We start from the raw sequence: 27,239 nt of genomic DNA, 5'->3' as shown, positions 1-27,239 counted from the left end.
TAAAACTGGTTTAAGAATATCGTTATCATATAAGGCAGGGGAACATGAAAGCACAGCAAATACTTGATTCAGTATCTGCGATCGAGGAGTGGCGACTGAAGGCTGGCCAAGTGCTCCGACGGTGATTATGTGGCCATTATTGAGATTCACGACGACAATAATACTTTTCTAAGTTCCTCAGTGCCTTAAGAGTCAAAAGTGCTTAACTACAGCTCATCTTGGCAATAACTCCGTTAGGCAGGTAAGGACACTTTGTGGACAGACGTTAAATGACTCATCCAAATTCACTCGGCACTGGCAGGAGTGAATGGCAGCGCTGGGACTACAACCCATCATTAGGGCCTCTGGCCTAACCACAATTTGTCATTTTCCTTTTCCATGTATTATGGAGGTAAAAATAAGAGAGTTATGAAAATAATTTCTATCTATGTCCAGACCTAATTTTCAGGCTTCAATTTTTTGTAATTAAGGGACACTCACAAATTAGCTCCATGCATTTTAAGGATTAAACAGCAATGAAATTTCACTCATTAAAATTCAGAATGTTTTATTTGGATAACATATAAGCATAGATTTTATAGAACAGCATTAGGATCTGGTTAGAAAATAATGGCCAGCATACTGATGTCTGTCGTAAGGGTTGTGCAAGTTTCTGAGTAAAATGCAAGACTCCAGCCTCAGACTACTATGAGCGATGTACACGTAATTCTCCTCCAAGGTACGTCTACACAGCACAAAGCAGTGCCACAACAAGAAGATCCTGGCAGTAACTCTAAATGAGCCTGCTCATTTATTGGAAAAAGCATACAGCACTGCTAGCTTTCCTCCTGGGTAACTACACACGTGGAGTACCTGAGATAAATCATGTATAACCAGCTCAGGAATCCCAAACACAGCACTCCATTGCCCTGTGCGGGCAGGGCACAAAACCTCTGTGTGTAAAATGCAAAGTGCATCCCGGGCACCAAAATAATGAAATAAATTCTAGAAGTAATTTTTTCCACAAGCACATGCCATGGATTTACTCATACATGTATGCTTTCGTGTTCGATATTGTCAGGAGATGCAACTGTATATCCTTTTCACAGATTGCTTCAGTCAGGAACAAGCTGTACGGAATGAGTATGTATGGAGGGGTACTACTAACTGGCATATGTATATAGAAATGTATGCGAAGGTCTGAAACCATTTGACAACTATGTTGAAATTTGGCCCTTGTTTTTAATATTTTAAATTACTGAAGAGATGCAAATATTTTGATGGACATTTATAGCTTCACATAAAGGAAGATATAAGATGAATGTTTACAATGTTACAACTGAATGTGGAATGGCATAGCCAAAATTCTCAACCTTCTATGTTATTTTATAAAGGAAAAACTAAATTACACTGTATAAAAATGCATAAGAAATTACAGTTAAGGTCACTTCTATCATAATGCCGCTTCTATCATAAAGCAGGAAATTTCCCATTTCTTTCATATTTATACAAACACCTCTCTTGAATCTAGCTTTACTCTAATACCCTTCGCTATGTTCTGGTAGAAACTGTAAAAATATTGCAGGATTTGTCTTGCAATAAGCCAGACACTGGATCAATACGCAATTTCAGATAATGGCCATAGTTAATCTGCATAAAGTAGCCTGTAAATACAATGTCCCTAACTTCAAGCACGGGGTAGTCTCCTGGACTTCAGCGGGCGCTTCTGCATGTGAACACCCGTCCTTTTGGATGGACAAGGACTATGGTTTACTGATTCACAACTGAGGAAGGTGGGAGACCTGTTATATTACTACATAGTAGTTAAGTTTAACTATAATATACTAAACTACTGTTAGAAACGAGCGAACTGTGCATTAAGAGACTGAGGGGAACAAAAATAAAGGCTACTATTTTCACACACTGCTGCTTAGATGTTCACAGTTTGAAACACAACTTCTGTCTGGCCAAACACTTTCTTTCTTGAACATTTATTAACTTAAAAAAATAATATGAATTAGCAAAAGAAAGAAGTCATCTGTGACATTGGAGTTCATGTTTCCAAACCAAAAACTACTCTGAGTCAAAGCATCAGCAGGAGTCTTAGAATGCTAGACAGAAATAAACTAGGTAATAAAATGCCATTATGTTCAGCAATGCACAAATCTTCTGGATTGACAAGCCCGGACTATTTTGTTAGAACAAAGGATGGTATTCCTCTAAATCTGCCCCTTAAAGGGAAAGCACCCAATTTAGTCCTGAATTTACAGAATAATTTCCAAGATTTTACATAGGTTGCTCTGGATTTACAGCGACAAGCAAACCAGAATGGGCTCAAAAATCAGATGTTAAAATAGTAATTTTGACTTGGACAAGAGTCTCATGAAATATTTTTCTTCCTTTAGCTTCCTGGTGAAATGCTTGTCTTTTCCTTATTGGTCTTTTATCTTCCTCTTTCTGTTGCTCATCTACTGCTAGTCATGTCATCTACTAAAAAAATATTAAACAATCCTGTTTGTTTGAGCTCAAACTCTGTTTCATGCATATTTATTGGTGAAGAAATACCCCTGGTGTGAAAATACATTAAATATACTTGCTCATTTCAACCATTTTCTCCAAGCCAATATTAGGAGCTTTCACAGTATAGTATTCTAGTACTTAAAAGCGTGAATCCTTGTATTATCCATAGAGCTTTCCTAACAAATAATAGATTAGTCTCTTCAGACATGGAGCAGCATGAGAGAAATTCCAAATACCACTTTGAATTCTTACTACCTGCTTTACAATTCCATATATTTTATTTGTGAGAGTAGAACAGGAGTAAAAACAGAAAAATAAAATTGGGAAAAAAATCCCGTTGTATGAACAAAGTCTTTTATGAAAAGTTGAAGCATAGGTACAAAAACCAAGACCAAGATGAAAAAAATTGTCCCAGATGAAAAAATAAGATATATATAAAAAAAAAAAATTAAAAATCAGAAAAAAAGCGTTGAATCAAACTGTTTCCTGCAATGCTGGAGTTCCTTGATGTAGTGCGATTACTAAATATAGTATTTTACTAATCTCAGCAGGGAGCTGGCTAACTGCATGCCCGTCAGATGTTCTTAATGGTCACCCCCTGTGGAACAAATCTAAGGAGTACATGAAAAACACCCACATTTAAAAAAGCCCCCTTGCTAGATCATTAAGGAAAGATAAAGGCCTGTACATTCGGATGTGATATATAACACAATCATTGTGTCAAGAAAACATATGTTTGATTAGCGCGCCTCAGGTTCATTAATCGCTGTGTCTGCTTCACAGCAGTGGGCAAAGTTTCCACCGTAGCTACTGCACGGAAGGGTAAAGACACTCGATAGCTTAAAGACTGACAGTTCAGCACTAAATCTTGAGCTATTCCAACATGCTCCTCTCTTACAGAGTTTGAATAGCAGCTGTATCGTAGTCTTAAATCTTCATTAAAATACAGTCCTAGGGTTTAGACTAAGAAATAAGTCATTGCTGTACCGTAAATAGGTAACAACAAGCAGACTAAAGGCATTGTCACAGGTTACTGCAGTAGTATTTTATGTTCCTGACTATAGCAAGGCAGACACTTGACACCTATAAAAACATGTGAAATACAAATAAGAGCGAAAAGACTGAATTGATACAGTTCCCAAAGAGAATATGTAAAATATTTGCTAAACGCAAAATAAGTTTATCATCTGAGCCAAAGAAGCTCGTACGTCTTTTTTCAACTTACGTTGAAGAGTACCGTTCTACCCTGTTCACTTCCTCTATTCTATAACTAAGATATGTATTATTTCATAGACATAGTAGAGAGTAGTGTAACTACAGTGATCTAAAACACTGAATACAATCTGCCCCCAAAAAATGAATATGAAAAACATGATAAAAAAATAATAAATTAATTATTCAGAAATTAAAACACTGCAAAGCACCACAAAATAACGTAAGTTATACCTGACGTGGTTTTTGCAGAAACAACGTGTCTGCCTCTGATCCATTCACCCATAATTATTCAGGTAAACACTGTAATTTCAGGGAGAGGAGTTGAAATTAATTTTATAATTCACAGTCAAAGGAAATATGAAAAACTGGCAACCCTGGGATCTCTTGTTTTCATCACACGGCCTAAAAAAAGGAGGGAGGTGAGGGAGTTTGTGTTCTGCTAATAAAGTACACAGAGGATGAGCATGGTATGGAGCATTTGTGGAGGAGCCTGTGTCTCGGGTATCATCCTGAACGACTGACAGTGAAATTGTGAGTATAAAACCGGCTGCCCGAGATTCCTGAAAAGTCTGATGCTGATACAGACACCGGTTTTGTGCACTAACCTAGATATAGGGCAGTATGCGGAAAGAACCACCCTTCTTTAATTAAAACAAGAAACAAACATTTCACTTCTGAAAATTATCCTGCTTCATTGTGCTCCCAATTCTGAACGAGCCTGAAGGAGACGACAGCCAAGAGAACCTCTGAAAGCCTCGGCTTCAAGTCACAGTGAGAGGAATAAACTGTAACTTGCCTCTTTTCTCCTTCTTCACCTTTTCTTGTTGCTTCTCTTTTAAAGGGTTTTTGCTTGAGAGCTGAGTTCCCATATTATAATTAAAGCTAAACCCCAGTCTGCTACGAATTCACCATCGCACCTTCACATTTTTGCCAGCTGAAACTTCCAGTCTTTCAAAGTTTTGGCTGTATTCCAAGCCAAGGTCCGTAGCTAAGTTATCGAGTCATGTTAGGATTTACTTAGAAAGATTCTGGCAGGGAACACACCCGGTGCGTTTAGTGCTGGCTGCAGTATTTTGAGAGATCCTGACAGCTTTTAAACTTTCTCATACATAAACCCCCCAAATTCTAAAACTCGTTATGAAAATATAATTCACATTATTTCCATCGACCAAGTTACGTGCAGGGATATGTGGGAGGATTTTAATGGTTATTTGCAAGATGCCAAGGAGAAAAGCTAAAATGTTACTAAGGTGACCTCCCACACCCCACCTGGGGACCCACGCAACGCCATTAGCCAGTTATTCTCCATTTACCTTCTTTCCTTTTAGAAACTGAAACAAAGAAGAAGCACCTTGCTGTTTCTGGAGGCAAGAAGAGCAAAACTTCAGCAGCACTTGAATAAAGGGCTTTCTTCCTTGTAAGAGGGAGAGAGGTAACAATGGCCAAATAGAAGAAAGCTAGTTTAGACAGATTTCTGGCCAGAAGCGAGGTAGTTGGAGACCTCGTGTCAGAAAATTTACTGCCCCTTGTAGCTAGATTTGCATTTGTTTTCCTAATTCTGCATGCTCTTAAATTAATCCAGAAACATTCTTCCAGCAGCAAATATTACCTCCTGCAGTATGCTCTGTGTGGATGAATATGCTAGGTTTCTTTCCTTGTAGAAGCTGATATGAAAATGATTCTTATGGTTATTTTTTTGCAGAATGACTACCACTATTTTAACTTCCTTTGAGGTGATAAATAGGGTAATATGGACTAGATGGTCTATAGTCAGCAGAAACATTTCTGAAATAAATGGAAACTAATAAAACCACTTCTTGTAGATCTACTCTGGGTCCCTGCCATCAACTGTGGTACTGCCTACCTTCTCTCTGAAGTTAGTTGATTAAAAAACCCTATAAAACAGAACACAATGAAGTCCAGGTGCTTTGATTTTTACATGAAGCTCTCTCAAGAACAATTCTTGCTATCAGCTTGTTCTGTTTTATCTCTCCCTCTATTTCACATTCCCAACATGTTTTCTTACTTTTGGCTAGTCATGTATAAATTAGGATTTGGAGACCTTGAAGCCCTTACCTACCTAACATAGCTATTTGATTTCAAGTTGATTTTCGGTGTAGTCGGACACCTGCAAGTTTCTGAGAGCCAAGCAAGGACTCTCAGTTAACAGGTTGCCTGGTGTTGTGCAAATCACAGATGCCACTAAAATTATCAATAAAATCCTGACTGACCCACTGCCTTGCTTGGAGGAAACTTCTTTCCCTGTTAATCTGTATTACCTTTACAACAAAAATAGCAGCTTTCTTGAATAAATGGGGAAGTTTTGTAGCAAATAACCTGATAAAAAAGTGTAAGTTTTCTTCAGAGCACTAAGATGGTAAATTCACACGGATCAAAGGAGTTCTCCTATTTCCTGACTTCTGCCCAGTGGTACACAACTGTAAAGATGCCAGTGAAGTGTAGAAAGCTGTACTGGTTTTGGCTGGGATGGAGCTAATTTTCTTCCTAGCAGCTTGTATGGTGCCATGTTTTGGATTTTTGATCAAAACAGCATTGTTAGCAGTGCTTACACAGAGTCAAGGCCTTTTCTGCCTCTCACACCACCCCACCAGCGAGCAGGCTGGGGGTAGGCAAGAAGTTGGGAGGGGACACAGCCGGGACAGCTCACCCAAACTAACCAAAGAGATATCCCACACCATATGCTCAGCAATAAAAGCTGGGGGAAGATGGAGGAGGGGGGATGTTTGGAGTTACGGCGTTTGTCTTCCCAAGTAACCGTTACATGTGATGGAGCCCTATTAAACTGTCTTTATCTCAACCCACGAGTTTTCTCACTTTTTCGCTTCCTGTTCTCTCTCCCATCCCACTGGGCAGGGTGAGCGAGCGGCTGGGTAGGGCTGAGCTGCCTGCTGGGGTTAACCCGTAACAGTCCTTTCTGGCACCTGATGTGGGATATGAGGGGTTCAAGATAACGACAGATTTGATCAGAGTATGCTAGACCAAATTTATAGCTGTTTAGCTACTAATTGGCAGGCTCCTATGCTCGTCATGGGGCTTGCTTGCTTTGCTGTATATTAGTCTAGTACTTGTCAGTGGCTGCTTTTTGCTTCTGATGTTTCCTGTACTCCTTATCACCCTGTTCTGCTCTGCCTGGGAACATACTGATAACAGCAATGGGCTGGCAAATGGCCAGGGCACTGCTGCTGCTCCTGCGTTGCTGTACTGGGCAGGCTGGAACTCAAGTCCAGGAGACTGTGACTGTGGGTAAGTCCATGCTGGAGCAGACACATCCAGAAGCATATGTGGCCGTGGAGTAGTCCACACCAGAGCAGGTACACCCCGAAGGAACTGTGGCCCATGGGTAAGGTCACACTGGAGCAGGTACTCCCCTAAGGATCAGTGGCCTGTGGATAAGCCCATGCTGGTGAAGGGGCAAGGGGAGGAGTTCATTGTAATATTAAACCCTATGGCCTAGTCCAAAGGGACAAGGAGAGGAGATTGTAATGGATATATCTCTTAACTGTTGTAACCCATGATTTGAGTTGCATTTTACAGGAAGTATTATAAGCAGGAACCACCTAAACCAATGGAGGACAAGTCTGACAAGAAGCGCAGCAGTGACCCAACCTGAGCTGACTTCGGTGCCAAATAACTCCACAAAACACACCACCTCTCCTGTCCTGAGCAACTACCATAACAGATGGAGCCCAACTCATGGACTAAATGAACTCAGTGGACATTTGTGGACTTCTTAAAGGGGTGGCCCAGAGCCTAAGGGAATGATATCTGTGTATATATCAAAGGACAGCAAGGGCGGGGTGGGTAACGAGGATCTATTGGATAGTGTGGGACCTGAGCATGATGCAAATGCTACGGAATAAGAGGTGGAGAATATACACTGGTTTTGGCTGGGATGGAGTTAATTTTCTTCAGAGCAGCTTGTGTGGTGCTATGTTTTGGATTTGTGACCAAAACAGCATTGTTAGCACACCCATGTTTTAGCTATTGCTGAGCAGTGCTTACACAGCATCAAGACCTTTTCTGCTTCTCATGCTGCCCCACCAGTGAGCAGGCTGGGGGTGGGCAAGAAGTTGGGAGGGGACACAGCTGGGACAGCTGACCCCAGCTGACCACAGGGATATTCCATACCATATGGCGTCATGCTCAGCCATAAAAGCTGGGGAAAAGGAGGAAGGGAGTATGTTCAGAGTTACCATGTCTGTCTTCCCAAGTAACCGTTATGCGTGATGGAGCCCTGCTTTCCTGGAGATGGCTGAACACCTGCCTGCTGCTGGGAAGCAGTGAATGAATCCCTTATTTTGCTTTGCTTGCACATGCAGCTTTTGTCTTTATCTCAACCCATGAGTTTTCTCACTCTTGCCCTTCTGATTCTTTCCCTCATCCCACTAGGGGGGAGTGATGGAGCAGCTGTGTGGGGCTTAAGCTGCCCACCGGGGTTAACCCACAACAAAAGTCCATAGTAATTTGAACATCAGGCAACAGTTTGGTAATTGGTGAAAGTACAAACTTCACATTAGGAAAAAAAAAAGTATCCAGAAGAGACAGAAACTGAGATAATGAGGACTTTGTCAACCATTTCTACAGGTACTTATACTCCCTGTGGGTAAGAGACAAACATTGCTGTTGAGATTATTGTACTGGCCACTGAGCATGGCACAGTACAAACACACGGGAAGGTAATACCTTTCTGCAAAAGGCCAGATTTCAATACTTTCAGTGATGACAGAGCACAACATCATTCCACATATCATTTTACAGAAACCGATGTGACCAATGAGTAGGTACAGTGCTAGTGAACTTGACTACAACCCAAGGCACCAGGACAGGAACCAAAAGCCCAATTCCACAGCTTGTTTTGCAGAAGCAGGTATTGATAATACATGGCAACACAGTCACTCTTGAGCTATTTCAAGGGGTTTCATGAATACTTATTTTTAAATATAAATTCCCACTGCCCTTTGAGTGTCAACATTAAGGTGAATCAGCCAATCACCGTTCCCTCTGGGCCGGACTGTACACCACTGTTTCAGAACAATTTCACTAATATTTGCAACCTGATCAATCCTGCTGGGAAAGAAGTCTCCAATGCCTTGAGGTGTGTGTTGGGGTCTAGATGCACAGTTATATACAAAGAATTATAGGGGGCTTTGACCCCAAATGTGAATGAAGCAATATTTGCTTTAACAGCCTTATTTCAAAAGTATTCTCTAACATTATTCTACAAACATTTTCATTTTTTAATATCCTAATTTTTCCTGATTTTTGGAGATAAGATCTTCTTCAAAGAAGCATTTATACAAAAACAGTTTGCTGACATAGCCTTCAAATCTGTTTTACATTAATGATGCCAGGAATCCTGATGTTATAATTTCAAAAGCTTCCTTGAATTATTGTTTAGTTTTTCTAATTTGAATGAGTGGTGAGACTTTTGTACTCCCCAGAACTAGCCCATTTGCTGGGATTCCAGTCCCAAGCTGACAGTGGCCACAAACCTTTCTGCAACCAACACATTCAAGGACAGAACAGTATCATCTGGGTTTACATTCTAGTTTTTAGCACTTGCTACACTCTCCCTCATTGGCTTTAGCTGGAGACTTGCTAAAACATACCTTTTGATCCATTCACCTGCAGGGAATTTTGAAAATACACTCTCTCTGAAAACTAACACTATAATTACAACTATATTCATTAGAATACATTCAGTACATAGAACCCTTCCCCCCAAAACACAGTACAATTTTTCTTTGGTTTTTTTTTCCGCTCAAAAGCAATTTGGGGGAATCTTAGGAAAATCACATCAGCCGTTCATGACTCGTAAGAGGTGGTTTGGTTTTTGTCCAGTTTACCACAGCTCAGCTCCATTTCACCCCTAAATAAATGATCACTTGAACACAATCACCACAAAACGATTAAACTTCTAACTACAACTTTTGTAGTGTAGGCTCAGTAGATAACTACTGAGGAAGAGTGGAGGGGAATGACATAGTGGGGGGCCACTTTACACAAAGCAGTGAGTCACGAGAAAGGCTGAAAGAAGCAGAGAAGTTGCTGCTTTCTATCCTGAGAGAGGAATGGAAATGAAAACAACAACAAAAAAATGAAGATCGTCTGTTGTAAAAACTGAGACAGGACATTTGGGATGGGAAGGTAGTCTATAGTCCATCAGAGACCCAGAGACAGGAAATGCCCACTGATTTTCTGGGAAACCACAGAAACTTCATTTTAACGTGCTGCTTCAAAGCCCTCTATTGAGGCTTTCACCTCCATCACAGCATTCTTGTTAGTCTGTTTTCATTTCTTCCCATCGGCCTCCTCAGCAGGGAGATTCTGCTGAGCATGAGATGCGATACTGAGCATTTCTCAGAACGTTTTCACCTTAGTTCTACTCACCAGAACAATAAAAAAAGTCTCATAATTTCCTTTACTGTAGCTATTTGAATCTGGAGTCAATGGGAAATGCTTGGGGTTTTTTTCCTGCTTGTTTTTGTCTCTAACCTTGCAATCCATACCAATGAATTCTTGCAATTTTCAAAGCTAATTCAGAGATTTGTGTTCCGCAAGAGCTCAAAAGACTGGTAAATGTCTTGCTGTAGCCTTCTTCTCCTTCTTATTTATCATGGCTTTTTTTGTGAATGCGACAAGTTTATGGAAAATTTTGAAGTGCAGTCCTGTTGCCCAAATCCATAACTGGTGTGTCACTCTGTTGCCTTCAGAGATACAACAATTTGTACAAGTAAACGATCTGGCCTTAGTTTTCCAGTCCTAAGTTATACTGAAGATCATCAAAAAGAAATACCCTGGTGTGCTGGCAAAGACCGATGAAACTTCAATCGAAAAAAGTCCTGCTTGCTGTGGGAAGAGATAAAGATAGACTGAAAAGGGATAAGATGTTGCTTTTACTGAGGTAAAAAGCAGCTTCAGAGGTAAGGAAGAAGAAGGGAAATAGCTAATGTCAAGACTCCCAGGGAGCTCTTGCAAATTAAGTATGAATATTTCACTGGGTCATGTAATGAACAAGAACTAACGAAAGGAAAGCTGCTTCCACCTAGTGAAGTCCAATGAATTTTAATTTAACTAAGTAAGCAACATTTCTTAATTGTGAAGTGCTTTGGAAAAGAACTTCTGAATTGAAATTGTTATTTCAGCCATCATCAATGAGTTGGCATACTTGGACAGGAAATGTTAATGAAGGAAGATAAAGGCAACTGCATCAAATTTCAAGATGCAAAATTTGTGATGATCAAATTTCAAGATGCAAAATATGTGATGATAATAATTTATATTTCAATTATTTTCTTCAGGCTTAACGCTGAATCTCTCACTACTCATTTTGTATTAAAAATTTCCACTGAACTCAAATCCGATTTTCATGACTGTGTCTAGGAGATTTGCTGCAGAAAGGGTTTCAGGCCCAAACTATTCATCATTAAAAAGACCAAGAACTCTTTAACTATCATGAACACTGTCAACAAGTTCTGACAGCGAACGTAATATTGGTCAAAGAGAAAGAGATCTCAGGTGAAAGCAGGGTTGGGATTCACAAACCTTCGCAAACTCAGGTGGGACGGATGCGAAGGTCACCCACCGTCCTTCACTTGGGAAGCCAGGCGCCAGTTCTGTGGTGCTGCACTCGTTAGCAGCCACAGCTAAATCTGAGAGAGACCAGGAAACGGTCACAGCATGGCCTAAGCTACAACCAGACTCGGCATAGTATGTGAAACAATCATTGGTTGGGATTCACAAACCTTCGCAAACTCAGGTGGGACGGATGCGAAGGTCACCCACCGTCCTTCACTTGGGAAGCCAGGCGCCAGTTCTGTGGTGCTGCACTCGTTAGCAGCCACAGCTAAATCTGAGAGAGACCAGGAAACGGTCACAGCATGGCCTAAGCTACAACCAGACTCGGCATAGTATGTGAAACAGTCATCGAAGAAGCCAGACTTGCCCCTTTTTTCTCTCCCTGTCGGTGACTACATCCTTCAGCGAAAGCAGTGAGCAGACACCAAGGAAAGTACCATTATCAATCATACCAGAATGACAACCCACAGCGCGTGAGGACATGTCTGCATCAGACCACACAGTACAGGGCAGAAGTCTCAAAGGTGTGACTGACTTCAGGCAATGAGCTCACAGCGTGGGGCAATAGCCCAAATTTGCAAAACACTACGTAGGGTGCCCAGGCTTACAAGTGAACTGGAAGTCAGGTACCTAATCCGCACAGGTGTTTATGAAAATCCCAAGAAGCATCTACCTTTTTAGATGATCTTACACCTCTAAAGGACTTCCTATTAGCACCCATAGTGCCTGTGACAATTTTGAAAATGGTATTTAGGTGCTTTTTAAAGTTTGACCTGCTCCAAGAAATTTGCAATTGCATACAGATCAGACCAAAACTGTAGCTCTTTCCTTGAAATTCACCGAGGGTTGAATTTCCCTGAAATTTTCCTCACATACATATCTCAGTAGTGAGATCCAAGCACTCCTAGACTGCTTTCCAAATCCAACCTCCAACAAAGCAAAACGGGTGTTTGTTTTGCTTAAAGCCACTGTAAGGAAAGGTTTGAGCTCAGTGTCAACCCTCGTACAAAGTGTGGAAATTTAGTTTAGGCCCACCTCTGCCGACAATTCAAAACCACGTGCTGAAACGTAGGGGTCACAAGTAAGCCTGAATCTAGAGCGCCCAGCAGGAGTTCTCCTGTGTGTGCAGTCACTCAGAAACATACACCTTCGCTACTGGTTGGGGAAATGAGAAACATTTAGAAATGCCCAACGATAAAACAGTTAAATCTTTCAATGTATAAAATGGAACAGTTAACCACTAAACACGGAGGGGAGGGGGGGGGGGGGGGGGAGATATAAATTGTGTAACCATTGCAATCAAAGGAATACATCACATAGAAACTACATTCTGTGTGACTTTTTATTATGTAGCCACTACAGAGAAAAAGTTAAGATCTCTAAGTCCTGCCAATTGCAGCAGGCCAAGTACGGCTGCAGCCACGCACCAGGACTGACTGTGGGCACTCAATCACGGCTTTTTAAATTTTACGATCTTTGCTTCATGGAAACTCCCAGGGGAATTTCCTGCTGGACTACCTGCAACTTGTGTTTTGCCTCAGTAAAAACTGGAGGCTCAAATTATTCATGTGTAAACAGCTTCTCTAAATGTTTCCATTTAAACAAACTCTCTGAATAATTTACTGCACTTAAACGGTCAGCAAAAATAACTGTAGCTTTCCTAATCTAGTTACAAAACAATGGCCAAAATACCACATAGTCACTTAAAAATAACAATTTTACCATAGCTGAATTTTCCTTTAAACAATCTCCGGGCAAAGTCTGCAAAACAATTAACTGGTAGATTGTATTCATAAATATGAAGCAAGCACTAAAAATGCTTTATTCAGAGTTTGTAAAGGCTTGCTTGAAGTATTTGTGTTTAATTATCACCGGTAATTTGAAGCCTGAGCCTTGAAAGTATCCAAGCTAAACACCTGTTTTTCAGTGACACTGAGCTGCTGCTTATCAATTACAAATATCTTTAGAATAAGAAGCCATAAAATGTAAAAATGTAATTTTTTAGTACTTTTGCATACATTGGTCCCAATAACTCTTAATATTAAGGGCTTACAATAGAACATGGCTGAGATAATATACAAACAGTTTAGAAGAATTTAAATTAAATAACCACATTTTAAAGACGTGTCCCCTGCAGCTAAAGAAGTTCAAAAAAACCATTCAAATAAGCAAATAACATTTTTTTACATTTACAAATGAAACATCATATGAGTATTTATTGATTTTTTTAAAAATTCAAAAATACATTGTAACAGAACAGAATGTATACGTTCTTCAATGAAAGACAAAACTATGGTTATCATCCGGACCAGAATACAAATACATGCTAACAATTAAAAAATCATTTTGGGTCATTCAGGAAACACGAAACAAGCTAGCTGTTTGCAAATGCAGTAGTTTTCTACTTAGTAAATATGCCTGAGAAAGTTAACCTGTAAAGAAATCGGCTTTTAAACTCTTAAACACAAAGAGCTTTCTAGGTTGAAATGGTGAAGAGACCTGTGATATGCACCTGACAGGCCACTGAGCCATTTCCCACAGAGATTCTGTTCACTGCTTCACCTCGGCTCAGCCACCCAGCAGTGGCAGAGTTTCACATCAATACCAGGCTTATTCAAGCGAGGTGTTAAAAAGCATGCTAAGATGATGTAAAACCATCAGTTACATACACAGCGGATAGATGTTAATAATCGAGATACTCTACCAAACTCCTTGGTTTGTATCAGGGCCAAGTAAAAAGTAGTAGTCTAGTTTACGGATGAAACGGATTATAGTTTTTGGCTCAAGGTAAGACCCTTTAAAAACAATTTCTACATAAGCATCTAGAATCAAAGCATGAAAAAAACAGGACAAACACAACTAATCATTTTACAGTAACCACATACCGTAGGCAAGTAGGAATTAAAACAGTAACATAAATTGTGCATCGGTTCTATGAAAATAGTTACTAGTAGACACAAGCAATCTGACAAGATGTGAAAGTGAGCAGTGAAAACTTCACGGATTGAATTTCTTTTCATTGGAATTCATCTGTTTCTACTGCAGGCAGGTAACAAATGGAACTCAGGAAAACTGAATTCCTAGTAGCAGCTTAACTCTACTACGGTGAGACTTAGGCTTTTACCGTTTCTTGCATTAAGAGACATTCAAACTAATGAATCAAAAATGACATTTTAAAAACGAAGACCAAAAGAAAGCTGAATGTACATTTTAGACAGAAACAGCATTAGGTCAAATCCACAACTGGTGATATCTGACGTACGCAAATGTAATTTAACTATGCTGCTTATGCCAACAGAACATCTGACACTATTTCTCAAATTCTAGCAGCCTCTTTTAATCACTTCCAACAACTGCATACTTTGTAAATTACATGGGCTTTGATGAAAAAAATCATTATCAGGCATGCAAAAATTCTAACAGAAACCTCCCATTTCCAGAATTTAGTTACATGATCAAATTACATATACTAGAACATATGAATCATAGTCATAGAATTGTTTAGGTTGGAAAAGACCCTTAAGATCATCAAGTCCAACCGTTTTGGAAACCAGCTTTTCAAATTAAATGAATTCACAACTCTGAAAAGGAAAAAAACCAAAATAAAACAAAACAAAAACCTACGACAGGAAAAAGAGTATTCCTACATAGCTGGTCCTATCCTTTGATGGTGGAACACAGTAAAATGAGCTACTATCCATATACGCGTGCAATTTTGCATGTAATGGCGATCAGGAAGAGACTTCCTTTTCCCATCTTCCACACTGCAGAAATGACTGGATGTACTACAGAGGCTGTCACTGTCCTATGAAATGTAGGGTATTTGCCATTGCTGGATACAGGTCATCAGTGCTGAAGGACTCATGCGCTGACCCAGCGCAGTACATCTTACATTCTCTAGTATTGACTGTGATGTCAAAAACATTCTGCATTGCCCTGACACCAGGTCTGCTCCTAGGCTGCACCTTCTGATCAAAACGTTGTCCTACAGGTTACAACTAAGAGGTGCAGGGTGGGAAGCAGAGTAACGGCTTCAACGACCCGGCCCAGAAGACAAACGCAAAGTTAAGGTGGTGCGTCAGTACCTTCTGGATCAGAGTCGAAGAGAGAAACCAGCGCCAGAGCAGTATGTAAAGCTTCTAATGCCAAGAGGTGAAGACTCTCAAAGAAGTGCAAGTAAAAAGCATAATTTAAGCCTGTAATTATTTAAGGAGAATAAACAAAGGAGAGAAAGATGGCCTGCAGTAAGGTGAATGGAAGGAAGGAACAAAAAAGAGAAGCAGGGACATGTATATTGGTGCAGGGTTGTATCTCCTGGACCCAGAAACTGCCTTGGACACCAGCTAATTTTACAAGATAAGTTACATGCATGCCCACATTCAAGAGGGCAAGAGTGAAACCTTGATGGCAATGCTATGATTCTGGCTGAAGAGCTTCATTTTCCCCCTCCCATACCTGAAAGCCTTGAATCCTTGCCAAATACTCCAGCTGTTTTGAAGGCTGCACTGCAGAACAGGGGGAAGCAGGAGATATTCCTTTTAGACCTATGGCTTCGGCAGTTGGGGACGTTCCATTCATGAGAAGTTCCCTGGCAATCGTAGCTGTGCTATTTGTTGTAGGAGATATGCTGAAGAAAGAGCTAGAAGTCTGGCCCATTTCTTTGGATGACAAATAGCTTACAGTGGTACCAGGGGCTGATTTGTTGCGGCTTGCTTCCATCTCTTGATAAACATCAGGAGAGAGATGGAGTATTCCCTTTGGTGCTGAAAGTAAAAGCAAAGATCATTCTCATTACTCTAGAATGGGTTTGACATGTAGACTATTTTCATTAACATACTTTGCAGTGGAAAACTAAGCATTTAAAAGCAGTATCTTTTTTCCACAGTAACTAAATGAAATTGCATAATTTATTTAGAAACAAAGCAGATCTGAAGTGCCCCTCTTCCTCTTCCCCCACTCTTTTTAAGAAGGTACAAACCTGGACTTTAAAACTGTGGCTAGCACAGAACATACAACATGAACAAATAAGGTTTGGAGATCTACAACCCACGAGGAATAGCTGCTACTTCAAAATAGTAGTGCGATCGTTATTTCACTACAATCTTCTGCCTCCTACCTGCTACAATAATTTAGGCTGTTATTTCACAAATAATTTAAACTAGCCTATGTCAGCACTGTCGCCACCAGAAGTAGCTCTTTTCTCTGCCACCTACAGCTGCTGTTTGTACTCTGCAGCTCCTCTATTGCTCGTGCCAGCACCAGCACCTGTAGGACCACGCAGCGATGCTCATGAGAACGAGCTGTTGGAGGCAAAAGAAGGGCAGGACAGCTTCTTGCGGTAGCAGCACTGCCTCAAGTGCTGGCTTAAAGTGTTTGCCGAATTAAAATGGCAGCCTGTGCTTAAATAACCTTCAATTGCCCTGCAGCCACATCGTTGCTGTCCTACTGACTCTTATGCGGTTGACTGCTCTTCAATGAAGAGGAATTTATTTTACTTATTTAGCTGCATATGGCATCCTATAGTTTGCAGATAGCTACTTGCCTTGGATAACATTTATACTGAACAAGGAAAGCATGTACATGGCATCATTAATATCAATAGGAGTTAGGTTAAACATTAAAAAGCTCTCAATTTATTTATGTGAATTACTTTTAAATATTTCCAGTGACATGTAAATTAGGGATAATTTGTCTAATTTTCAAAATGTTTAATATATTTTTAGAAAACATCTCAAACCTAAACCTGCTTGAAAACAGGACTACATACTTGATCAGTTTTGCTGATATTCCTGTGCATGGAAATGTGCAGAATCAAGGCTGAAGTTTGCTAGTTTTCATATACAATGAAGCATTTGTTGGAAACAGGAGTACCCAGTTTGCTGATATAAGAGGAAAAGCTCTTACTTGTTATTAATAAATTGAAAAATGAGCTTGAAATGTGTAATTTCGTATTAATAGCATACTTTAATCTTCTAGCATATATCTGAAAATAACATGGGTGAACCTGAGCCATATGGCATTTCATTCTAGGGATGATAAACCAGTTTGTTAACTGATTTAGTAATCCCAAGAGAAATCAAAGGGTTCAATGCTTAATTCATTTGCAGTACATATTAAATTCATCTCAGAATGTAGAATAGATTCAAAGAAGAGAACGAAATGAATTTCCAGTTACCTAGAAAGGATTCCTCTAATCCTAGTAGTGCAAGTAGTATTTTTAAATAAAATGTCTACCACAAGGCGAAGACTCAAAAAAATACTACCAGTAATTAATATCCTCATTTTCAACTATATAGTGAAAATCGAACTTCCTCACTGCTGACACAGCAAACTGCTTACAGGTGAATCTCTTAATCGATTTACTCACACATTTGGCTTTTAAATTAATACTGCTTTCAGAAAGCTGGAGCATCAGCTTATACCATTCACAAAGACATATCTGTAATTCACCTGATCGCTCTCCCCACCTACCTTCATGGGGCTGGGGAGCCTGGCTGGACCCTGAACTCTAACTTCAATGGTGTTTTACCCAGTCTTACAACTGGCTCCAAAGCCAGTGGGCCCTGTGCTGAACTCAAGAGCTAAGCACAAATTCAAGACAATGCTACGGGGAAAGATGGAGGACAGGGTCCCAAAAATTTATTTTTCTCTGTTTGGGACAATTTAGAGTATAAACTTACGGATAACAACAACTGTGTAAACATGCAGCATTATTTTATAGCGCATAATCACTATATGATAGAGTGATTCTATACCGTTTTTCTGAGGCTATAATCTCCAAGGCCTATCACTGCTCATATTTTTAAATGGTCTAATACAAGAGATAACATGAATGAAAATTTAGAATAGATAATACAGATATTCATAATTGACGTTAGGTTACAAAACCAAACAGCAACAATAATATTGAGTGGCAGGTGTTCACCACCTCCTAGGACCTGCCCACTGTAAATCTGATTTCCTATAAATATTTGAGAAACAGAAATGAAAATTGAACAAAAGGCAAAACAATATACTTCTTTAGAAACAATACGATACTAGCCCCTGCAAATCAATTTTAGAAAAACATTGTACAACATTCACTTAAAAAAAGTTTAAAGAAGTTTAAAACTATTTCCAGTGCTGCAGATGTCTGTTCCATTGATGTAATATTACTTAAAACAAACATTTTACATGCTTTCTCAGCCATTTCACTGTTTTTACATGATCCACCCAAATATCTAACTGCTGTCTGGAACAATGGTTTGGAATACTTCCAGATTACTAAGCTTTCTAAATGTTAAAATAACTAATATGCAGCATATGATGAATAAAAAGATATTGAGCAGAGTATAGCAAATGCTCCTAAAGTACTGACTTTACTCTAATGGTGATGTTAAATTAATAATAGTACTTTTACACTTATGCAACACGTTTCTGCTAAAGACTTCAAAGTGCTTTATAAGCAATAATTAATTTAAATCATACATTGGCTCTGAGAGGCAGATATTATATTACCATCATTGATTATCTCTGGAAACAAAGTAATGTAATATTCCAGACATTACATTAATATAGTTGCAAGCTATTCACTTTTTATATTCAGGGTCTATGTTTTATGAAGCTTCTTACAAACTTGTTTTAAAAACCCAATAAAAACTTGGTCTCTTTGAAAACTTCTATCAAGCATATATTAATTGTAATTCATTATCTATTTTTAATATATTATTGAGGATTTTCTTAATATCATCTCACTGTTGAACCCAATAAAAACTTGGTCTCTTTGAAAACTTCTATCAAGCATATATTAATTGTAATTCATTATCTATTTTTAATATATTATTGAGGATTTTCTTAATATCATTCCTCACTGTTGTCTGCTTCCTTCAACTCTGTTAAATTGTAGAAGAGTGTATATATACAACAGTTTAGTTACAGTAGTAAAGATGTTATCACAAGACAAGGAATATGACATCAACAGAGGAGTAAGTGTAAGAACAAAAGAACTCTTCAGAAATTATCTTAATTAGCCTTCAAACAAGCACTGTAATAAAAAACATGTGAGAGAGAAATAGTATCCTCTAACACCTTTTTGCATTGCAGGAGAACATCTCTAGGTGAATATTTTCATATTTTTGTTAGTCTTTCAGCTAAAAAAAAAATTGCATTTTTATGTATGCTAAATATTTATCCCATACTAACTTCACCATACTCCAAAGGTAGCATCGTAATTATTAGGAGTCACAGGATCTATAATACTGCCATTTAGACCAACAACATTGCACCTTCTGCTGGATGTAACTTAGAGGTACATTCATGAAACATGTTAAAATAATTTCCATTTATATTATTTAAACCTGTGGGCAAATGTGCTATGAAAATATGCAGGCTAGCTATGCAATGTAATCACTAACATTTGAAAAACATGTCTTATTCATCCTTGGCGGTAATTGTTAGCAGTCTCTCACAATCTTCTGAAGTCTCTGAAAACCCCACACCAAAGACCTCTCTTACCTAAGAATAAATTTCTTGATCTTCCATTGTCTACTTTTGCTGTCACGTACTAGACAACTGCAAAACAGTTTAGACTCCAAGGCAAATGTATGATTAAAATACAAAATGGCCCAGCTATCCTTCACAAGCCTTTCCCTTGAAGTGTAATCTCGGTGCTTTGATTCTGCTTCTTTTCACAGCAGCAGTAGTAGAGGCAGCCTCCAAAAATCTGTTGAGGTGGCATTATTTCTATCCCTAACCCTTTCTCTATAGGGTCCCCTTGGCTGGGAAGACAGGAGGACCTTTCTACAAAAGGGTCCCTCACTGTCTGGACCTTCACTCCTTCTGGAGTTCACGGAAAACAAAACTAACCATCAGAGGAACTTTCTGCATGGGGAATGGGGTAAGGAAGGAGAACGACTGACAATATCACCAAATGAGCCTCAATGTAATAAGTCTCCGCAAAAATGGAATTTGCTGATACCAGGACGGTGACAAGTTACCCCACAACAGTGGGCTACTAAGTTAAGAAAAGTTCAGAGTGATGACAGTGTTGCCTGCACACTCACAGGTATTAGTGTCTCTACTGGTACCACTGGTGTTCCATTTTCAATTCTCTACTTCTGTCAGGAAGACTGGAAAACATGAAAAGCTGAGATTTTGATTTTATCATTCAACTCCAAAAGATGACCTATAGAATCAGGTTTGTATTGTCCATGCACATATATATCAGTGCTATATTTTCTCTCTTTTCTACACAACCAACACTGTAAGGATACTCTTCCTCTGCCTTCACTCAATGACTTCTCCTGGTTCGAGGTCACTCATTGACTTTTTGTGTTTCAAGGACACTTGGTCTAAACCACAACTTTATTCTTTCCCAGAGAACCACAATTTTCTCCCTGGGCTCTCACCTGTCCTACAGGAAAGCTATACTTGGTGCGTCAGAAGCAGTGTCAGCTGGTGTATGACTTCCCCCGACACCCCTGAAGAGCACATGCTCTTCCCTGCACTACAACCAGTGATACGGGGCACCAGCATGAAGGAGTACTTTCATGTCTTGTGTAATGATGCAAAGTAAACCATGATATAATTCCGTATATGACAGGCTCATACATTAAGTTGAACACCCTGATATTTGAAATAACCCATCACTGAATTAAAAAAAAATTGTTCATAAAGAGATAATAATTATTTTCAGAACTGAATAAAATACTCGATACATAATAATCAAAAAGCTTTCTTTCAGATTATTCTACCTGCATTCACATTGAATAAAGCCTTCTTACATTGTGTTGCTTAAAATATGTGGCAAAATCTTGTAGTAAGGCATTAAGCAGGAAAAGCTAGACCCAGATCTAATCCTGACTTCACTACTAAGTTAAAATGGACAAAACCTTAAGAGGCATGGAGGACTTTCACATGCAACAATTCCTCCATAGAACTGGCAGGTTTTCAACATGCCCTAGAATATGGCCCATTACAAATCCACTGAGAGCAAAACAGAGAATTTACAAAACCAAATAACTATTTCAATAACAAGACTGAAAGATGTAAATATTATCATAAAAAGAAATTATCATTTTATACTCCACTCACTGTAAAAGCCTATTTATATACTAGAATATTTTCAAATTTTGTTTTATTATCTCAGTAGGAACTCAGAAAAACGTCAGTCAAACAATTGAATAGGCGAATAGTATGGCCGTTATGTTCTCAGTAATAGTCTACACACAATCTTGGCTTGAAATACCAAGATGCAATCATTACCTACTTAACACAGCTATCTGTGGTATTTCTAAGTCACCAGCTACTGCAATATGCAGACATGAAAAAATGTTTTGTCATTACACAATGTCCTTCAATCAAAAGATCTCGTCTACATGACCTTAAACAAACTGATGTTATATAAAGTTACTAATTAAAATACTAGTTTATTTAACCTTAAAACAACCATGACACTGAAGTAAATACTATTTAGTTCTTCATGAAGTCAGGTCTTGATATCCTTAATTTCACTGGAACATTTTCTGTACAGCCAAAAAGGAAATTGCAGTATCACAGGAGACTTAAATTGTATACATTTTCTGTAACATTTGGTGTTTAACTCATGTTAGGAAAGTCCTTTGAAATCTCCCACAGCTTTACTCCTGCTTGGGAACATAAGATTTTGGTAAAAATAAGACAGTGTTTGCAGTGGGGAATTTCTACAGGATATTCTATGAAATATTCCAATAGACAGACCAAACACCTACATCATTATTTTTACATCATAATTTCTGCATCATAAGTTTCCAACAATATATCAGTGTACCAGATAACCTAAGATTAAGATGAAGCAGGTTCTGAAAAGAACCAATCTAAATGCAGAAGAAAGGACAGTATTCTTATCAGTAAAGAGGATCAGCAACTTTGGAGCAGGAGCAAATCAAGCTAGTGAGCTGGCAGATCAAGGTGCTTGTAAAAGCTGCAGGAAAGTGATTTTTGAGGGGTAAAGCAATTAGGAGAGCACCTAAGTGCAACTAGAGGTGACCTGTGCAGGGAAGACTATTCATTAACAGATTAAGAGGGGAATGAGAATTGTGATGATGAAAACAAAGGCATGACCCACACGTAGAAGAGATGAAAGAATGAGCAAGTCTACTAGACAAGGATAGAGAGGTTGCTGAAGCTAAGAAGGTCAAGGGGGACATCAACAAGCACAGCATAGGTATGAGTGAAGATGAAATCAGAGGAGGAGAAAGCTGTGGGGGAGTGGAAGTCATAGGGATAAGATGTTTGATGTAAAGGAAAGGGGATGGAGGAGAGAATGGAGAATTAAGTCTTGGTTCTGACAGCAAAAAAGCCTCAGTTCAAGTGATTCAATTCTTCCAGGACATTATGCTAGACTAAGGGTGACGTACATGGGGGGTTCCAGGTTGGGGCGAAGGGAGTAGGAAAAGGAGAAAAGACTTCAGAAAAGCAAAAGTATTTAGAGAAACACAGTATTGAGGTTAATTGTGTCATACTGCTTTGTTTGCTTGACTGAAGACAGAAAGCCAAATGCAGATAATTTGCAGAATTACATTATTAAATCTGAATTTGAGAGTTAACATCAAAAGAGAGCTCTGCGTTGCTATTTCACATGCATTTTTTTCAAAGGAATAGACTAGCAACCTTGAACAAATGTAATTCATATAGGAATTTTAAGGGACCGGGAAAAGCAAAAGGAGAATTTCTCTGAAATTATCTCTACCCACAGGGCTGGCTATCTACTGTCATGGTGGCTGTTCCCTCTTTATACATTTTATATATCAAGAGCTTAATGGTTAAGCAGTCTTCTACAAAGCTAAGACTTGGGTTCCTTCTCAGCCTGAGGGCATCCAGACCACAACCCTCACAGCCCAAGTGTATATTTCTTACATATGCACAATCCATACTACTCAAGAACCAGGCAGCAGGTTGCTTGTAACACTTTTTTTTTTAACCTGTATCTAAAATATGCAGAATATAATATGTGTAAACCAGCCAGGGAACACCAGAATACGTATCTGCACCTTCACTCACAGGTGCTTTAATCAGTAGACAGACTACAAAGCCATGATTCCTTTAGATCACTCCTTCGCTGTGGATTTCTTGCATTTTGACAGCATCTGATTTTTTATTTTCTGTCTGCAAATCATAATGATATTAGATACACATCTCCAAAAGGCGGCTGCCATTATCCAGATTACTCTGCACCCCATGAGTATTCTCCTTCTGGTGAAGAAGGAAACTAAATCTAAGTCTCCCAACTTTCTGGGCACGTGTTTAAAACACTAGGTACTTTAGAAATACACATTGTACTCTAAACTCAGCAAAGAAAGCATCACATCTGAAGATGCGAAACTTGCAGTACTTTAAGCACCTAACCGAGCATCTCAAAAGCAGAAATGTGGGGAAAGGAGGAGGACCAATTGCAGTTGTGGTCTTACACACCTGAGTTGTGCCCAAATCCCACTTACACACAAAAATGCTAATTTGGATCTTGCCACTAGTTCTCAAAACAGCAAGGAAAAAACAACCACACTCCCTTCCCTGTTTTGTTAATATGAGGTGGTATTTAATATTAGGTATTCTAGAAGTTTTTTCCAACTGTTCCAAAAAATATATGCAATTTGTACTTCATTGGTATTATTCTGAATAAATTATTATCTTGTTCTCATTGCTAGATGAAACTGAAAAATACCACATTAATTATTAATAATGCCAAATACAGCATAGATTTTCTAGCTTCAATAACTCAGGGAACAAACAAAATTGGGCGAATCTCCTCTACTTCTAAATTTAATTTTCCTGTGTCTTCAGTTAGAAAGAAAATCTAGTTATCTCAGACCCTTGCTAGAAGATGGGATGAATCCTTTTTTATTTTTTTGAAAATTAGCACATCAACTCAGCAACTACAGAGGCAAGGTGTTATTTAAACATAACCAACTGCTATAAGAGACTCTAGCTAGGGTTGTGAGACATACAAAGTGTAGACAAGTGGCTCAGCTGATGGAACTGCTCCCTGAAACACACAGTGATGGTATAATGTTCACCTGACAGTATGTTTGCTAAAAAAACCCACAAAACAAAACAAAAAACCCCAAACCAAACAGATGGAAAAGTACTGTCCTGTGCTTCATCAAAAAAGTCGTGTTGTCAACCCCTCTTAGTGTGGTTTCTATTCAGAATGACAAATAATTCAACAAACGTTCAGTGATGTATCACTAAGTCCTAGTATCAATCTAAGTCCTAGAAAGAGTGTATTATAATTGACAAAGTTTAGTAAGTTTGGAAGCAATTCAAAAGTGAAGTTCAATGAAACAGCAGTATTTAGTGAGCAAAAATGTATACAATCCACTGCAAATCACCTTTCAAATACACCCAAAAGAATTACATATTTCAGCAAAAAATAACACACATAAATTCCAATTAAAAATGTCTGAAATACAAAACAAAAACTTTATTCCCAAACTGTAGACTTCAGTTACTGTTCATGGAAATACAGGGGTATTAAATTATCTACTAGAAGTCTTCACCAAAATCCCCAGTTGAAAAATAAACATGTAGAGGACTACAAAAAAAGTCTTATAAAACTAGTGAGGGCCAGAACTGTAAATTTCACATAAATTTTGTTTCCTCCAAAGTGAAGATGTACTAGTATGCAAAATTTCATAAATACATGATTTATTTTGCATTTATTTTCTTCCAAAAAACTGGTAAAGAAACATCTAAGTAAGAATTTGAATGTAACCATACAGTTAGGGCTTAAAATAACACCATATATTTTCATATTTTTTATATTTCTTATTTTCTAAATTTCACATAAATTTTGTTTCCTCCAAAGTGAAGATGTACTAGTATGCAAAATTTCATAAATACATGATTTATTTTGCATTTATTTTCTTCCAAAAAACTGGTAAAGAAACATCTAAGTAAGAATTTGAATGTAACCATACAGTTAGGGCTTAAAATAACACCATATATTTTCATATTTTTTATATTTTTTATTTTCTTAATCTCTTATTATTTAAGTAGATTTTGAAAAATACTAAAATACATGTTATTTATGGAAAAATGCTCAAATTTCCTCATCACAGATTTAAGAAACTCTTCTGAATATCTATTTGCTTTTTTCTCATTGGTTTTTTTTTTTATTGAGAACAATTGCATGAGATCAAGTATCTTTGTTCCTTAGGAGATCATCTGCTCCTGCTGCTCATTTACCATCTGAAATCATAATCATCTGTTGGTGACAATCTAATCATCTTCACAGTAACTAATTGTGATGTCACAAACAAATGATTATGATTTCAGGTGGTGAACAAACAGCAGGAGCAGATGTACTCTGAAGAACAAAGACTGTAAAGTCATGCATGAATCCCTAGTAATAAAATGTTAGGCAAGAAAAACAAAGAGCCTGTCTTTTACAGAGGTAGGATTGCTCTGAGTGTATTTTTTATTATTATTATTAGTTCAATACTTACTTTGTGACTCCCAAAATTGCTGGAAATAGATAAAGGAAAACTATACTATGGAAAATTGAGGGTGGGGAACATATAAAAACAGTTAGGGTAATTTTTTCCTTATTAAAATTATAATATATAAAAACTGTTACTTTTTCCTTTTATTTTTATATATTTTTGTTCTTCATAGCTCATCTACAGCTTCTCCTAGAACTCATGCTGTATGATGTTTGTGATTACCCCATCCAGAAATATAAAACCAAAATATGTTCCCAAGAAAATGCACTTTGCATTAGGATTGTTTATTTGTTTCATGTTTTGTTTTTGTTGCTAACAGCTTAAGTCAAATCCAGAGAGATAAATGAGCATTCTGTTGACAGTAAACATCTCCTGTATGGGCTGCAAATGCTTGTGGTCTGCCCACAGTGTCTCAAAGTCTCTTCCAGAAGCATCAGGGAAAAAACTCACTCAACGTTCTTGTTATTTCACATGTGAAAAATGTCTAAGATATTCCAAACCAAGAAACAAATAGCTTCTTGTTTCATCTTTAAGATTGTGAAATGAAGAGGAAAGGTAAAGAAGTAAACCTGTTGGAAGAAGCTTTGCCAGTGAGTCGGAGGAACAGAAGTGAAGTTTGCCACAAGGATAGCTGCAAAAGTAACATGATAGAGGGGAACAGGAGAAGTTAATTTTTCAAGGATATTTAATAGGAAATACTAAAAATGCATTGAGCGAGTATGTAGGAGGATACGGACTGTAGGGTATTTCTCAGCAAAAACAAACAACATAATAAGGGTACAATGAAATCTGTTCTTCAACTGTACTAAAATATATAACTTAAGATTTTTGTTTTTGTTGTACTGAAGTATACAACTTCACTTTACTACTCCAGTTTTATTTCACACAGTTTCAGATGGAAACACAGTGCATTATGCACAAAGAAAGAGTATCTGCCTGCAAAAGGAAACTGATGCACAATACGTTGTCCTAACAGGACATAATTGTTTTCCTGGAATAAAATTACTGGAAATCGGAATAAGAGCTGCCAAATGGTAGATGTAGCAACCTCAGAGCCTCGGACTTTCAAGACCACTGAAATTTGTACTACTGCATTTGTAACAACAAATGCAAACTGTACATTTCTCTTATAAGCAAGGATATAGAAGGGAGGAAGCTGCTCCATTTGCCTGCTTTAAAACTTCCTACAATAATGATGACACTGCGAGAGTAGATTCACCTACCAACAACTGTTGTTCTTAAATATAAACTAGCATATTCATACCTGAAAGGATGTGAAATTTTTGATCTCAAACAGTGGAACTTGTTTGGAACTGCCTTAAAAAACCCCTGCACTTCACAGGTGCACGAGCTCAGTTTTGGGGCCGGTCTTGTTCAATATCTTTGTCAATGATCTATGAGGGGATATCGAGTGCACCCTCAGTAAGTTTGCAGATGACACCAAGTTGGGCGGGAGTGTTGATCTGC

General features: G+C 38.4%; 1 protein-coding gene across 2 annotated transcripts in view; it reads right to left on the bottom strand.

The window, feature by feature from the left end:
- STAU2 (staufen double-stranded RNA binding protein 2) overlaps nt 1–27,239 on the bottom strand; it is a 163,141-nt gene that overhangs the window by 70,866 nt on the left and 65,036 nt on the right. For both annotated transcript variants that reach the window (XM_009272647.1, XM_009272648.1), the window contains exon 11: nt 15,769–16,076. In XM_009272647.1, coding sequence (XP_009270922.1) covers nt 15,769–16,076 — 308 coding nt within the window. The remainder of the gene's footprint in view (nt 1–15,768; nt 16,077–27,239) is intronic.

Source organism: Aptenodytes forsteri, unplaced genomic scaffold (genome assembly GCF_000699145.1).
Source record: "Aptenodytes forsteri isolate BGI_AS27 unplaced genomic scaffold, ASM69914v1 Scaffold62, whole genome shotgun sequence".
NCBI lineage: Eukaryota > Metazoa > Chordata > Aves > Sphenisciformes > Spheniscidae > Aptenodytes > Aptenodytes forsteri.
The sequence above is the reverse complement of the archived record's forward strand: the minus strand, read 5'-3'. Positions and strand labels throughout refer to the sequence as shown.